The sequence below is a fragment of the Trifolium pratense genome, linkage group LG1 (genome assembly GCF_020283565.1).
Source record: "Trifolium pratense cultivar HEN17-A07 linkage group LG1, ARS_RC_1.1, whole genome shotgun sequence".
Taxonomy (NCBI): Eukaryota; Viridiplantae; Streptophyta; class Magnoliopsida; order Fabales; family Fabaceae; genus Trifolium; species Trifolium pratense.
Window position 1 is genome coordinate 47,777,846 of NC_060059.1, and position 15,151 is coordinate 47,792,996.

Below are 15,151 nucleotides of genomic sequence, written 5' to 3' on the forward strand. Positions count from 1 at the left end.
AACACACTTCCTTCATTATTATTACTATTTTTATTTTCATTTGTTATTATCAACTACACTTTTATCCCTTCCATGACCTTCTTTAATTTCTTCTTCTAAAGTCCTTTACATTTATCTCTGCTCTACCAGGAACAACTCCACCACAGCAACATCATCAAAATCCACCATTGTCCTTCGTTTTAACTACGAAAAACACTACAGACTACAACTGAGTTACAAATTTTTTTACTTGTTTTTCTTTCTTGCATCCTTCAAACTCACTCTTATCTCTTATGTCAAGTTTTCCTCTCTCTCACCACAAGTTATGTATTTTCTAAAGTCTCTCAAAACCATAGATCTAACATATACGACTACTAACAACAGTGCACTTGTGAGAGAGACTCAAACTCCATTCTTCAATTAACTCTAAAAAACCTAGATCAGAATTTGAAACGCATGCATGATCCATCATTCTCCTTCCTCTTCAATTTTTTGGTTCACTGTGTTTTTTCTTTTTTATTTTTGATATTACTTCTCTACACTTCTCTTTTGTTTTCGATTTTTCCCTTCTTTTTTTTTTTTTGCAAAACTTGTTTTTTAACCCGAATCAACCGATCCGTGTTACCAGTGACCCATGAAACCCGAGACCCGAAAAAACCGATGCAAAGTTCGGTCGAAATTGGGCCAGTATTTTGTATGATCGGTTTCATATGAATGAGCCAAAACGGAACCGAAACCGACCGCACTCGACCCGTGCACAACCCTAAATATTTGTACCAAAAAATAAAATAAAATAATGCAATATCTATCTATCTATATCTATCTATCTATATCTATATATCTATATATACATAAAAGATGATAAATTTTCCAATCCAAACCCTAATACCCCCTTCAAAACCCTAATGTCTTATGTCATGTGTGATATCATATGGTTATAATCATTTAGTCTGCATCAATTTTATTGGACCTCTACTAGCACCAATTGGAGAGCTCCAAGTTTCTTTCTCTTTCTTCTCTGATACTTTCTCAAACTATTGTCTCACCATCCTCACACTTTCATCTCTCTATTCTCAACCTCTCTTTCTCTCTGACCTCCCCATCTCATCCTTATGCTCTCATCTCTCACATCAGTATCATCATCATCTAGCAAATCCAAACCAAGATCAACTCAAAGTTCACATGCAATTGTAGATTTGTAATCCTTGAGTCTTGGGCTTTCAAGGAAGGTAAACATCAAACCAATCTCTCCATTCCTTCTCAAATTCGTGCCTTTGAATCAAACCTAAGATTGAGTTTCATCTTGCATATGAGCTTCAAGGATCAAGGAGCCATGGTTAAGGGATTTGGAGCAATTTAGAAGAAGATTGGTGAAATTCGTGTTCCTAGACAGACCTTCACTAAAACGGTCAGTACTCTCTCCTCGTAGCTCCGATTTAAATTTTGTTTGTTGCTATGGAAAGCTAACGAAATTCTCGTCATTTTGGGTACAAGATTCACTATTTTTGGATCAGTATTAATGTCTTAACATGCTTCTGAAGTTGAGGGCTGAAGCTGTCAAAATGGTCCCTTTTTCAATTTTTTGTGTTTTCATAAATTTTTTACTTTGATTTGTTTGTGATTTTGTGAGTTTTTTAGTCAATCCTAAGATTGAGTTTCATCTTGCATATGAGCTTCAAGGATCAAGGAGCCATGGTTAAGGGATTTGGAGCAATTTAGAAGAAGATTGGCGAAACTCGTATTCCCAGACAAGGCTTCACTAAAACGGTCAGTACTCTCTCCTCGTAGATCGGATTTAAATTTCGTTTGTTGCTATGGAAAGCTAATGAAATTCCCGTCATTTTGGATACAAGTTTCACTATTTTTGGATCAGTATTGATGTCTGAACATGCTTCTGAAGTTGAGGGCTGAAGCTGTCAAAATGGTGTTTTGAGGGCTGCGGGTTTGGGTACACAAATGGCGCAAATGGATGATTTTAGGCTTGCGAAACAACGCGGTACGACTGTCAAATCAGGTGGGTTCCCTTAGAAAACGATCACTTTAATAGATTAGGTTTAATAGTTTTGATTTTTCTGTTATTAGTGTGATTCTAATTTGATTTTACTAGAATGAACCCCTTTTTCAATTTTTTGTGTTTTCATAAATTTTTTACTTTGATTTGTTTGTGATTTTGTGAGTTTTTTAGTCAAGCCTAAGACTGAGTTTCATCTTGCATATGAGCTTCAAGGATCAAGGAGCCATGGTTAAGGGATTTGGAGTAATTTAGAACACAAAAAGGGATGTTGTATGCTATTCTTTTGTTCTTTTTCAAATTGTTTTTCATCTTTTTCTGGGTTTGGAAGAAAATTTAGATGGATGATGATAAACAACAATGAATATTGTTATTGTCTAATTTCATTGCAATATTTGTTTTCTACTATTTTCTAAACTTGAATTCTTGAATGATAATTGCAGGGTAATGGAATGGGTAGTTTCCGTACGAGAAGGAAAAAGACTCACACGCTCTGTGTTAGGTGTGGTTGTCGCAGTTTCCATCCCCAGAAGAGTCCCTGCCCAGCATGTGCTTATCAAGGTTTTTTAGGTTTTTGAGTATTGTGTTTGTGTCAAAATTTATTTTATTTTTTTTGTTTTTTGTTTTTAGAATTGGAAATTGAAGATTGAATTTTTGTTGTGATTGAATGTTTTTAGATAATTGGAATGAGAAGCTATTAGGATGCCTCGCAGATTCAAGAGTAGATTTAGAGAAGGTATTGTTTTCTTTAATCTTTTTTTTAGTATTTGATTTTACTAGAATGAACCCCTTTTTCAATTTTTTGAGTTTTCATAAATTTTTTACTTTGATTTGTTTGTGATTTTGTGAGTTTTTTAGTCAAGCCTAAGATTGAGTTTCATCTTGCATATGAGCTTCAAGAATCAAGGAGCCATGGTTAAGGGATTTGGAGCAACTTAGAAGAAGATTGGTGAAACTCGTGTTCCTAGACAGGGCTTCACTAAAACGGCCAGTACTCTCTCCTCGTAGATCCGATTTAAATTTCGTTTGTTGTTATGGAAAGCTAACGAAATTACCGTCATTTTCGGTACAAGTTTCACTATTTTTGGATCCGTATTGATGTCTGAACATGCTTTTGAAGTTGAGGGATGAAACTGTCAAAATGGTGTTTTGAGGACTGCGGGTTTGGGTACACAAACGACGCAAATGGATGATTTTAGGCTTGCGGAACAACACGGTATGGCTGTTGAATCAGGTGGGTTCCCTTAGGAAATGATTACTTTAATAGATTAGCTTTAATAGTTTTGATTTTTCTGTTAATAGAGGGAATAGGATACGCTGTACTTTATGGGATGATTATGCTGTGAAAATTCAGCAATTTCTCGATAGTCATGACCCATATCTGCATGTGATAATCATACTTCAGTTGTGCAAACTTAAGAAATTTCTTGGTAAGGAAAATTTGAATAATTTGAATTTGATTTCTAGGATTTGCATCAAGTGAATTTATTTTTTCATGCTCCATTAGGTTCCATGGAAATTTCAAATTCTTTCTATGGATCGGAATCGTTCTTAAATGCTGAGATTCCTGAAGTAGCTAGCTATATAGAAAGGTGATTCTAATGTATTAACTGTTTCCAGGGATCTTTGCTTGTGCTTTCTTGCTTAAGTGTGTAAATTTTTTTTAACAGATGAATGCTGCAAATGTGGAGTTAACTCGATTGGTTAGTCAAATGACTGGACCTGCCGTCATCAATGTGGCTCATGATTTGCTGCAGACACCCAAGATGACTATTGAAGATCTAATTGAATCTACTCAGGTTAATGGAAATTGTTGACTAAAAATGGAGCATGCATAGATCATTGTAACCGATACTGAGATACTATGTTTGTTGCATTTTGATTTTATTGACATAACAAATAATTCTCAAGAAGATGCAGAATCTGAGTTTCTTATTCCAAAAAGTTGCTTCTGAATTCTATTGATACTGTTGAGAAGGCTCTGCATAAGAATTGATGAAACTTTCCCACATTGATGTCTATGAGGTGAAGAAAAAATTAGGAAATTCTTGAAGCATAGTTGAAGTTAAAGAGGGTTTTTATCTGACATTAGAAGTAGTGATTTAGAGGTGAGGTAGAAAGGAAATTTGGATGAAATCCTCTTCTAATGATATTTCCAATATTCCAATTGATTCATCCTTGGATTTTGTACTCTTTCATACGTTTGCAATGTACAAGAAGAATGTTTTATCAAATTGTATAGTGATTTCCTTACTCTTTCGAATTTATTGGCTTTAGAATTCATGATGATGCTTTCTTTGATAGGATATATGTTATATATAGCTCTATTATTAAAAAGCAAGTTTTGCAAATTAATTGACTCACTTTTTTGTCAAAATCATCTGTGGTCATGGTGATTTTGAATCAATTGTAGACATAGGTATGTGACCTGTGTTATCATAGAAGATATATTAGTGAACTGTTGCTCCAATTGTGTGGAACTATGTGATGATTTTTTTTGGGGTGGTAGCATATTAGTGATTTTTTTGGATTTTGAATCAATTCAAGAGCATTTTGCTCTGAGTTATGATTTGTTTGGAATGGTAGCATGATCTCTTTCAAAAGCATGTTTGCTTTGTGAGTATAAGATGTGATTTAAACTTGCCCATTTACATAATTCAGTTTGATTTAGCATATTATAAAAAATACTATTTGTCTCTATGAGCATGATCAAACAAACCTACTAAATACATAAAGTTACAAAATCAATTGCTTCAAATAGCTTATAACATTAGATTTACAGGAAAGATAAATGAACCTATAAAATCACTTTGTGCAGCTTTATTGTGTCAACAGTTTATATAAATTAGAGGCATATTAAAACAAACATTATTGGTCAGTATGAGCATGATATCTTTTATTAGTACTTAGGTCTTTGAAGACTCTACTATGAAATTCGATTCGATGTCACTGAGCCATTTCTATTTGTCTTTTAGAACCATATTAATTGCGCAAAAAAATGGTAAATATTAAATTTTATACATGTCACGGGTCTTTGAAGACTCTACTATAAAATTCGATGTGACTGAACCATCCAACAATAGGGTGGTTCACTTTTGTATTGTACTTATTATGATTTGGTTTTTAAGTTTGTTTGCTCTTTTAAATCATTGATGTTTGTCTTTTAGAACCATATTAATTGCACACACAAAAAAAGAGTAAAAATTAAATTTTATACATTTAACGGGTCTTTGAAGCCTCTACTATAAAATTCGATATGACTGAGGCATCCACTTAATTATGTTTAATTTACCATGATCTACAACATTATCCATGATTAACAACATCCATGATTGACATATAAATGGTGTTCCTTGATCAAGGAGCATATGAGCTACAAGGATCAAGGAGCCATGACTAAGGGATCCCTCCGAGTATCGATATAGATTCGTAATTTTTGTATCCTCCTTTTTTTTTTGTGATAATTTTTGTATCCTTCTAATAGTGAGGTTTATAATTTATGCGCGCTGCTAGAGTTTATTAATTTTTGCGCTTTAGGTCAGCCTCTAATTGAGTGTTTCTTAATCTCTGGATCATATAGAGTTTCATGATACTATGATATTTTAGCATTCACATAGATTCGTAATTTTTACGCGTTCTTGATACAAAGGTTTGTAATTTCTGCGCGTCGCGAATATGATTTTTTTGTTTTCGCGCCACAAGTATCCACAATGGTTCATAATTTTTTTGTGCTTACAATATAGAAATTTATGATCTCTGCGCGCCACTTATAGAATTTCTTTTAATAGAGAGATTCTTTATCTCAGCATCATATGTCAACCTCTATATATCGATAAAGAGATTTTTAATTTTTATTCGACATAAGTATCCACACTGGTTCGTAATTTTTGTATCCTTCTAATAGTGTTTCTTAATTTTTGCGCTTTAGGTCATCTTCTAACAGAGAGTTTCTTAATCTCCGCGTCATATAAGTTTCATGATACTTCAATATTTGAGCATTCACATAGATTCATAATTTTTATGCGTTCCTGATACAAAGATTTATAATTTCTGCATGCCGCTTGTCTAAATTTTTAGTTTTCGTGCCATAATTATCAACAATGGTTCGTACTTTTTTTGTGCTAACCTATCATAATCTGTACAATTTATTACACTACATGATATATCCATATTGCACCATATCCTTTACATCCATGATTGATATATAAATTATGCTCCTCGAAGTAATTTCTGTATACTTATGACTAGCTTCCTCGGCTCATAGCATCCATGATTGATATATAAATGATACTCTCTAAGAAAATTCCATATGCTTATGACTAGCTTCCTTAGCTCATAACAACCATGATTGATATATAAATAATGCTCTGCCGAACCCGTGACGTCTAGTTATACTATAGTGTCATTGAATAAATGAATATTGTTTTTTCTTGAAAAAAATAAAATAAAATAAAATGAATGCAATAGTAGTGACACAATTAATTACTCCCTCCGTCCCAAAAAGAATGACCCATTTTGAATATATGCACTATTCATATATATTGTTTTGACCATATTTTTCTACTAATAAATAAAAATAAATATTAACATATAAGATGTTGTTAGATTCGTCTCGATGAGTATTTTCAAAATATCAATTTTTTATAATTTTTACCATTATACAATTAAAGATATTAGTCGCCAAAGTTATGCATTGGCATGCGTGTTTCGGTCAACTGGGTCATTCTTTTTGGGACGGAGGGAGTATAGCATAGTATAAAAAAGGAAAGAATATACGCAAATCACGACGAGTGATGATAAGTAAATGAATGAAACTACTTAAAATAAGCAGGCTCAATAAAAGTGAGAGATCGAGATAGCGCGTTAGAACGAGTCATCCGTATGCATTTCTCTCTCTTCCCATTCCAATCCAATATATAAGTACACAACACTTTCGATCTCATTTCTTCCTCTTTCATTTCACATTCTTCTACACTCTCAATTCAATCATACCAAGGTACCTTTCTCTCGCTCACTTTCACGCTTCATTTCTATGATTCTTACTCTGTTTAGATCTAACGCTATCTAGTTTCTATGCTTTTGGTACTTGTTGTTTCATTTGTAATTATTTGTTCGTTATTCTTTTGCTTTATTCTGTCAATGCAAAACAATTGCGATTGTGAATTTTGGATCCTACTGATCCTACGCTCGCAGATCCATAATTGGATCTTGTTTCGTTGTGAATTGCAACAAATCGTGGAAATAAAGAGATAATAATGTCTGTATTCTATTGGATTATGAACAAAAGAAATTCAAGAAATAATTAAATTGTTATATTGTTTTTTTTTTTTTTTTGTATTTGGTAGATTTGTCACGTTGTTATTCACGGTAATAAGTAGGCCTAATTGCAATTTTAGTCCCTATTATAACTAGGCCTAATTGTCAATTTTGCTGATTTGGTTGGTTCCCCTATTTTAAAATCTGATAGTTTTGGTCCTGCTGTCATATTTTTGAACTAAGAAATTGATGATGAGATGAGATGTGTTTTTTGAACTATCGGTGTGTCAATCAATTATTTTTATCAGATCATTAAAAACATTTGATTTTAAGGATTACTGCTTGTAAAGTCACATATATGAATGATTGTAATGTGTTGACAATATAAAATTTGTTACACTGACAATCTATAAAAATTAAACTCATGATATTAATATAATATAGATTTGAATAAGTTTTAGTGTAACTAATTGACTCAATTGGTTAATGAGCTTCAAATCAGTTTGGAGTGTCGAGTTTGAGCCGCGACTGATTACACTTAAATTGACAATGCATATCCTTTAAATCCCTAAATTAATTAATTCTATAATATTTGTGAAAGATTACTAATTAATAGACAATTGGTTGATTTTTTTAAGCAAACGATTGAAGGAGTACTTAACAGTTAACACTTTCTTTTGGGAGGGGTGTTGGGGTCGAGGTGTCTGATAGCAGAGTAAATTTTCATGTGTGAATTATTTCATTTCTTTAGTGGTAATGTAAGACATTTTGAAAACTCTATTCATTTCATGTGTATACATGCTATACATATTATATTGTTACATTCATTTCATAGATATGCATGCGGCAGAGATTACTAGCTTTAAAATCTCCAGTTGATTTCTTTTATTCAAGTCAATTAACATCTATATACGGTTGGTCTTCTTCTTTTTCTGAACAACAGATATGGATACCTTTCTCTTCACCTCAGAATCTGTAAATGAAGGTCACCCTGACAAGATCTGTGACCAAGTCTCAGATGCCATCCTCGATGCATGCTTGGAGCAAGATCCAGAGAGCAAGGTTGCCTGTGAGACCTGCACAAAAACTAACATGGTTATGGTCTTTGGTGAAATCACAACCAAGGCAAATGTGAACTATGAGAAAATAGTTCGTGACACATGCAGGGGTATCGGGTTTGTGTCCGATGATGTTGGTCTTGATGCTGACAAATGCAATGTTCTTGTCAACATTGAGCAACAGAGCCCTGATATTGCTCAAGGAGTTCATGGACACTTGTCCAAAAAACCTGAGGAAATTGGAGCTGGTGACCAAGGTCACATGTTTGGCTATGCAACAGATGAAACACCTGAACTAATGCCACTAACACACGTGCTTGCTACTAAAATTGGTGCCAAGCTTACTGAAGTTAGAAAGAATAAGACATGCCCATGGGTTAGGCCTGATGGTAAAACCCAAGTGACTATTGAATACAAGAATGATAATGGAGCTATGGTCCCTATTCGTGTGCACACAATCCTCATCTCAACTCAACATGATGAAACCGTCACAAATGAACAGATTGCCAAAGATTTGAAAGAGCATGTCATTAAACCTGTTGTCCCAGCTGAATACCTTGACGACAAGACCATCTTTCACCTTAACCCTTCAGGTAGGTTTGTGATTGGTGGACCCCATGGTGATGCAGGACTCACTGGAAGGAAGATCATTATTGATACCTATGGTGGTTGGGGTGCTCATGGTGGAGGTGCTTTCTCAGGAAAGGATCCAACCAAGGTGGATAGGAGTGGTGCATACATTGTTAGGCAAGCTGCAAAAAGTGTTGTAGCTTCAGGGCTTGCACGTCGTTGTATTGTGCAGGTTTCTTATGCAATTGGAGTGCCAGAGCCACTTTCTGTGTTTGTGGACACCTACAAAACTGGAAAGATACCTGATAAGGATATTTTGGTTTTGATTAAGGAGAATTTTGATTTCAGGCCTGGAATGATTGCTATCAATCTTGACCTCACAAGAGGTGGCAAATTCAGGTACCAGAAGACTGCTGCATATGGGCATTTTGGACGTGATGATCCCGATTTCACATGGGAGACTGTGAAGATACTCAAGCCCAAGGCTTGATTGAGTTATGGTATTTTCAGAGGTGGTTATCATGGTAATCATTTTTCTGATATTGGGTTAGAAAGAATAATAAAAGGAGCTTCATTGAGTATATATACATTTTTATGATATATTTTTTTTCAGCTTGGGTGAGAAATGGGAGCAGATATGCTCTTCTAGGCGTGGACTGGAGGCGTTTACACATAGGAGCATCCAGGATTAGCTTCCACTTTGTTTTTGATTTTGCTCCTTTAAATTTGTTTACTGTGTTAACTGGTTTTTGTTTTCACGATTCTGCTATTATTTCCTTGCAACCGACTTGTGTGGTTGGTGTAAACTTAGAATATCATCTATATTATTCATTTTATTCACATTTACTTCAATATATTGTTTGCCAGATAGCAATATCCTAGAAATTGTCTCATGCCTTAGTTTTTGATGGAAAACTGCAAAAAGTTATTTTTTTGGCATATCGAAAATGCTACCTAGTGACAAGTTGGGATCCTCTCCATTTACTAGTTTTTTAATTTCCTCAATTACTTTACAATTTTGAAAATATAAATGTAAAATGCGACGTTAAATGAGTTCAAATCTCTTTTATACACCTCTAATTAACTAAAAACTATAGTAATCAGTTGGGGAGCCACATTGAACCCAAGGTGTTCAACTGCACACCCTCAGATTTTGCAATTGGGCTTACTTTTCTAATTTTTTTTTTCCTATTTTGCACCTCCTCAAAATCTGCCTCTGCACCTACCTTGCACAGTTGCACCTATGCACTTTACTGCTGGATAGATTTTACAATTGTACATTTAATATTTTGTTATCATCAAAATCTATTTAAAATCATAAGGTTTTGTCAAAACACATTTTGTTCCAATAGGATGGTGAAGAGGTTCAGTGGCAAAGCTGGAATAAATTTTTTGAGAGGGTCGTAGTGGAGTTTGAAATTTTTACGAGTCACCATGTGTGCGTGTGTGTGCGTGGATTTCAAATATCAAATATTTACGTAATTTTATATAGCACTAAAAAATATTGAGTGATGAATAAGACATCACACACCCCATCTCAATAAAAAAAACTATTTGCACCCAAATACAACCATATTCAGATACAACTTTTCTAAACCACAAACTTTCAGTACTACAAATAAAAAAAATGATGGTACAATTTGGATAGAGATATCATGATTTGTTTTTTTAATCAACCAAAGAGCCACAAATATTAAAAGAAAAGAAACTCCTCATTAGCACAAGATGTGCACAATGAAGAGATTATACAAAAGTTCAATTACAATCAGAGCACCCAAAAATGATAGTACAATTTGGATAGAGATATCATGATTTGCAACGTAAAAGTTCTAATAATTATAGCTTCAGACTTTGAACCAATTTTCTCGATCCCACCATACTCCACACTACATTAGTTGAATTTTAAAGTTTTTAGACTCTAACATCACTGCAACATTATATTGATTCTACAACAAAGTAATGCCAAATATTTTGGAGGTAAAAATATTGTTCTCTTAAAGTGTCATAGCTACACCGGTATTCATATGTAGTAATAAATTATTTACCCTAGCAGACGAAGCAAGAATATCTTCCCGAATATACGAATCGTCATTGCTAGCCTTCTGTTCCTATTAAATAGGAAAAAAACCACATTAATGCATTAGGTTCATATTTTTACTCATATACTCCACTACGACACTCTCAAAAATGTGGAACACTTTCTATTTTAGTTAGTGTTGTTGGTTGAGAGGAGGGATGATGTGGTGAAGTTGTTGTGCACTTGTGCTGATGGTGGAGGAAGAAATAAATAAATGTGGAAGAATTGTTGTTTCAGTCTGTGTTATCGGTTGAGAGGAGGGAGGATGTGAGGGGTTTTTGTGGTGATGGTGGACGAGGAAAGAAGTGAATGTGGAACAATTGGGAGGGTCGTAGCGGAGTGTGAATTTTTTTGCCGGTCACCCGTGTGTGCTCGTGCGTGCATGAGTGTGTGCGTGCGCATGTAAAAGAAAATATCAAATATTTAAGTAATTTTTGATTCACAAGTCCAAAAAAGTGGGTACGAGTCAAAGCTTAGAGCTTAATGTTAGAATGAAATTAAAGTCCCACAATATATGATCGCTTAAATTTTGAAAGCATATAGTAATAAGAAATTTTTTCATTCAATTTCATTATTTCAAGGTTTAATAAAAATTAAAATCTGCGGCAAACTGATTTTTTTTCCTTCTTGGGTATCAATTTTATTCTCTAGATTAATTTAATAGTGAAGTTTACCTCTCTTGACAAAAAGTATCATTTAGAAAAAATAAGAAATAAATTCACACCACGTAGCACATAATGTAAAGGGTTATTCAAAATTACAAATATGTATCAGCGGATCAGACAGGCGCGTTTCGCGCCCACCTATGTTTAACTTATGTAAAAAAAAAGGACATGCTTTATGTTATGGTGAATTTGTTAATAAGAGATTTTTGTTGCTAAAAAAAAGATATGTCTTATGTTATCGTGAGTTTGTTAATAAAAGATATTTGTTGCTACTAAAAAAATAAGGAAATTGTTGGTATTATGAAAAGTCGACACTAAAACTTTTGTATCATCTTTTTATATAGGTATAGATTAATAAATAAGACATCGCACACCCTGTGTTGTTGTGGTAGTGTATATAGCAAAACATTTTTTGAGAGGATAAAAATTTACTAACCTCTATATTGTTTTATTTTGTGTTAAAAATAATAGAAAATAAAGAGAATCATAACTCTTGAGTGACATTTAGTCGAGTCTAGGATAATATTTTTCCACCATGAAGTCACTTTTTAATGAAAATTGTAGTATTTTTTTTTTTGTTTATGGATCTCTGCGGAAATTGTGGAAATTCGTGAAAATAAGAATAGAGGAATTGAAGAACGTTGGTAAAAAAAAAAAAAGAATAGAGGAAGAACACTCCTCAAAATGAGAAATTATTGAAAATGGGAATGGAAAACATCCTTAGCATCGTTTATATTACATCTAATGGTTCACACCACATATTTGTGAAATCGATCTGCACCTTAAAAATTTATAAACAGTCATAATTTCGAGTGTAGTTAAAAATTGACAGCAAACAATTATTTTTTCAAATAATAATATCCCATGACAAAAGTCTACCGATAAAAATAAATAAATTTGGGTGGGTGTGGACCGTGGCCCATCTCAGCCCACCCATGAGCGATTCTTCTCGCCAAAATTTTTGGTATTTTTAAAGGTTAGTTTGGAGAAAAATTGAGATTTTTAGGTGTTAATTTAGAGCAAAATTAATTTTTTTTGTTCAAGACTAAAATAAACTGAAAATTTTAAGGGTTAATTAAGGCAAAACTAAGAATTTTTTATTAGACTAATATTTTGCTTAAGCTCAATATCATTTCTGACTGTGCCACTAAACCCACCCTAATACTGCTACTGTTTATTCATCTTTTTTATATCTTTATATCGAGAAGTTTTTAATTTATAAAAATAAAAAAAAACCGTGATTAGAAGCTTGATCAAAATTGAATAAGTGATTATTAGAAAGCAATTATTGATGTGTATGACGTTAAGGTTATGGGGTGTCACAATTCTATATACACGCAACATAATTTATTTATACATTAGTATAGGAGACTAAAATGGCTACTTCAAGAAAAAGCTTAACCTATCGATGCACTCCAAGCAATCATATTAATTAATACTACCAAATTTCATAGTATCCACATAAAATAAAATATGCAAATACGTATACATATCGTATATCTCAAGTTATTCATAATTATAGCTTAATTAACACGTGTAATACGCATTTTTTGTCTTTTTTTTTTGCTCACAACATTTTTTGTCATTAATTCATGAATATTATATATATTAATTAACATACACATCAAACTGCTATATATAGTGGAGTGCAGTAGAATTTGCTTTAAGCAAAGTTCTTGCCTTTTACAAATTTAATTTGTTTCTCATAGAAACTCAGATTAAGAGGCAGAGCAATGTCATTAATTAGATGGCTTCTCCATTCAGCTTGCAATATTTTAGGGTACCCTACAGATGAGAAAATTGAAGGTTACCCAAATGGAGAGGTTAAGAGTAAGTGCTTGAACAATTTGAAGGAGGTTAATGATGAAAACCCTTCTTCTTATGAGTTTCAAATGCCTCTTCACTATCCACGTTATACTAAAGTTGATTATGAGAAGATGGAAGAGTGGAAGGTGGAATTGCTTCTTAAGGAGTATGGATTAAGTTTCAAGGGTAGTGTTGAGGAGAAGAGAGGTTTTGCAATGGGAGCATTCTTGTGGCCTGATCAATATTGAAGGAATTGTTCTATATAACACCCCCCCTCTATATATATATGTATATATATATATATATATATATATATATATATATATATATATATATATATATATATATATATATATATATATATATATATATATATATATATACTCCCTCCGTCCCAAAATATAAGGGAAAATTGGTCAACCAAAGTTGATGTATCTAGTCTAAATTTTTAACCAAATACATCAACTTTCTTTGACCAATTTTCCCTTATATTTTGGGACAGAGTAGTATATATATATATATTCCCTCCGTCCCAAAATATAAGTCAAAATGAGTCAAACAAACTTGATGTATTTGGTTCAAAATTTGGACCAAATACATTTACTTTTGTTAACCAATTTTTGCTTATATTTTGAGACGGAGGGAGTATATATATATATATATATATATATATATATATATATATATATATAAATAAGATTGATTAATAGTAAGGTGAGGTATTTGGATAGTTGCGGTTTAGTGCTACATTATTATGAATCGTTAAATTTAGAGAGAGATCGAAGTCCTTAAAACTATTTTACTCTTTAAATCAAACGGTTTCTACAACTGCAATGCCATATTGGATGTCATTGTAGATGATCAAAATATGTAAAGCGACATAGCATATGTGTATACTGCTCTAGTAATATTGGTACTGTCGTAATATGATATTTATATATAAATGTTTGTGTGCATATATAAACGAATATGAATTTCTATATATAATAAGGAGGCTAAAATAAGGAGGCCAAGTTTTCAAAATAAAAATAAAAATAAGGAGGCTAAAATAAAATACGTTCCCCGTAGAAACTATTGTGAATTTGTTAGTCACACTAATACTTTAGTCATGGAGCAAAATAATGACAACTAAAATAAAACCAACTGGATAACAATAAGCACAAACAAAATAAACAAGCAAAGGAAGAGAGAAAACAAGAGAAAAAATACACAATATTGTTTACTCAGTTCGATCCAATAATGACCTACATCTGAGAGAGAGAGCGGTCATTCATTCCACTAGTTTAAAAGAGTAACATTACAAAGGGATTCCAAAGGAATTACAAGAATCAATCTTTAAATATAATTCTACCCTTATTTCGAATCTCTTCCCATGATTAAGAGACTCAATGATTTCACTCTCCAAGGTGTTTATGAAAATTAACCATAAGATTGAAGATTAATTCAAACTTTCGAATTTTGCTGACGTATGTTGATCTCCACAGAAGATAACTCTTGTCAGATGACTGGTTGACCCGAGTTAGAAGATAAAGTCTTCAACTGATGTCCAGAGGATGGGTTGATGTTGACTTTGACTTTTTGATCTTTCTATGATGTCTAGAGGATGTGATAATCATCTACGGTCCAGATGATTTTTGAGCATATCCAACAAACATAATCTTATTACTTGGTCCTCATTGTCTTCAGTTGATTGTCCAAATGATGGACATGACGCATACAGAGACGTGTT

The 15,151-nt window shown here is 33.0% G+C and overlaps 1 protein-coding gene and 1 long non-coding RNA gene across 7 annotated transcripts; both read left to right on the plus strand.

Annotated features, from left to right (window-relative positions):
- The first annotated feature begins 1,039 nt into the window (after positions 1 to 1,039).
- LOC123899552 lies at positions 1,040 to 4,243 on the plus strand. 6 transcript variants are annotated; one of them, XR_006805679.1, is made up of 7 exons: positions 1,040 to 1,208; positions 1,301 to 2,551; positions 2,668 to 2,726; positions 2,849 to 3,206; positions 3,293 to 3,420; positions 3,498 to 3,582; positions 3,661 to 4,243. It is a non-coding gene; the product is annotated as an uncharacterized LOC123899552 (long non-coding RNA). The 6 variants fall into 6 exon arrangements; XR_006805680.1 differs by lacking the exons at positions 3,293 to 3,420; positions 3,498 to 3,582 and having other exon boundaries at positions 1,301 to 1,387; positions 1,660 to 1,746; positions 1,833 to 2,551; positions 2,849 to 3,224; XR_006805681.1 differs by having other exon boundaries at positions 3,293 to 3,582.
- A 2,491-nt stretch (positions 4,244 to 6,734) lies between these two features.
- On the plus strand, positions 6,735 to 9,726 carry LOC123922313 (S-adenosylmethionine synthase 3). Its single transcript, XM_045975042.1, has 3 exons — positions 6,735 to 6,986; positions 8,190 to 9,398; positions 9,488 to 9,726. The coding sequence occupies exon 2, from the start codon at positions 8,192 to 8,194 to the stop codon at positions 9,362 to 9,364; it is 1,173 nt and encodes a 390-aa protein (XP_045830998.1). The 5' UTR covers positions 6,735 to 6,986; positions 8,190 to 8,191; the 3' UTR covers positions 9,365 to 9,398; positions 9,488 to 9,726.
- Positions 9,727 to 15,151: the final 5,425 nt, after the last annotated feature.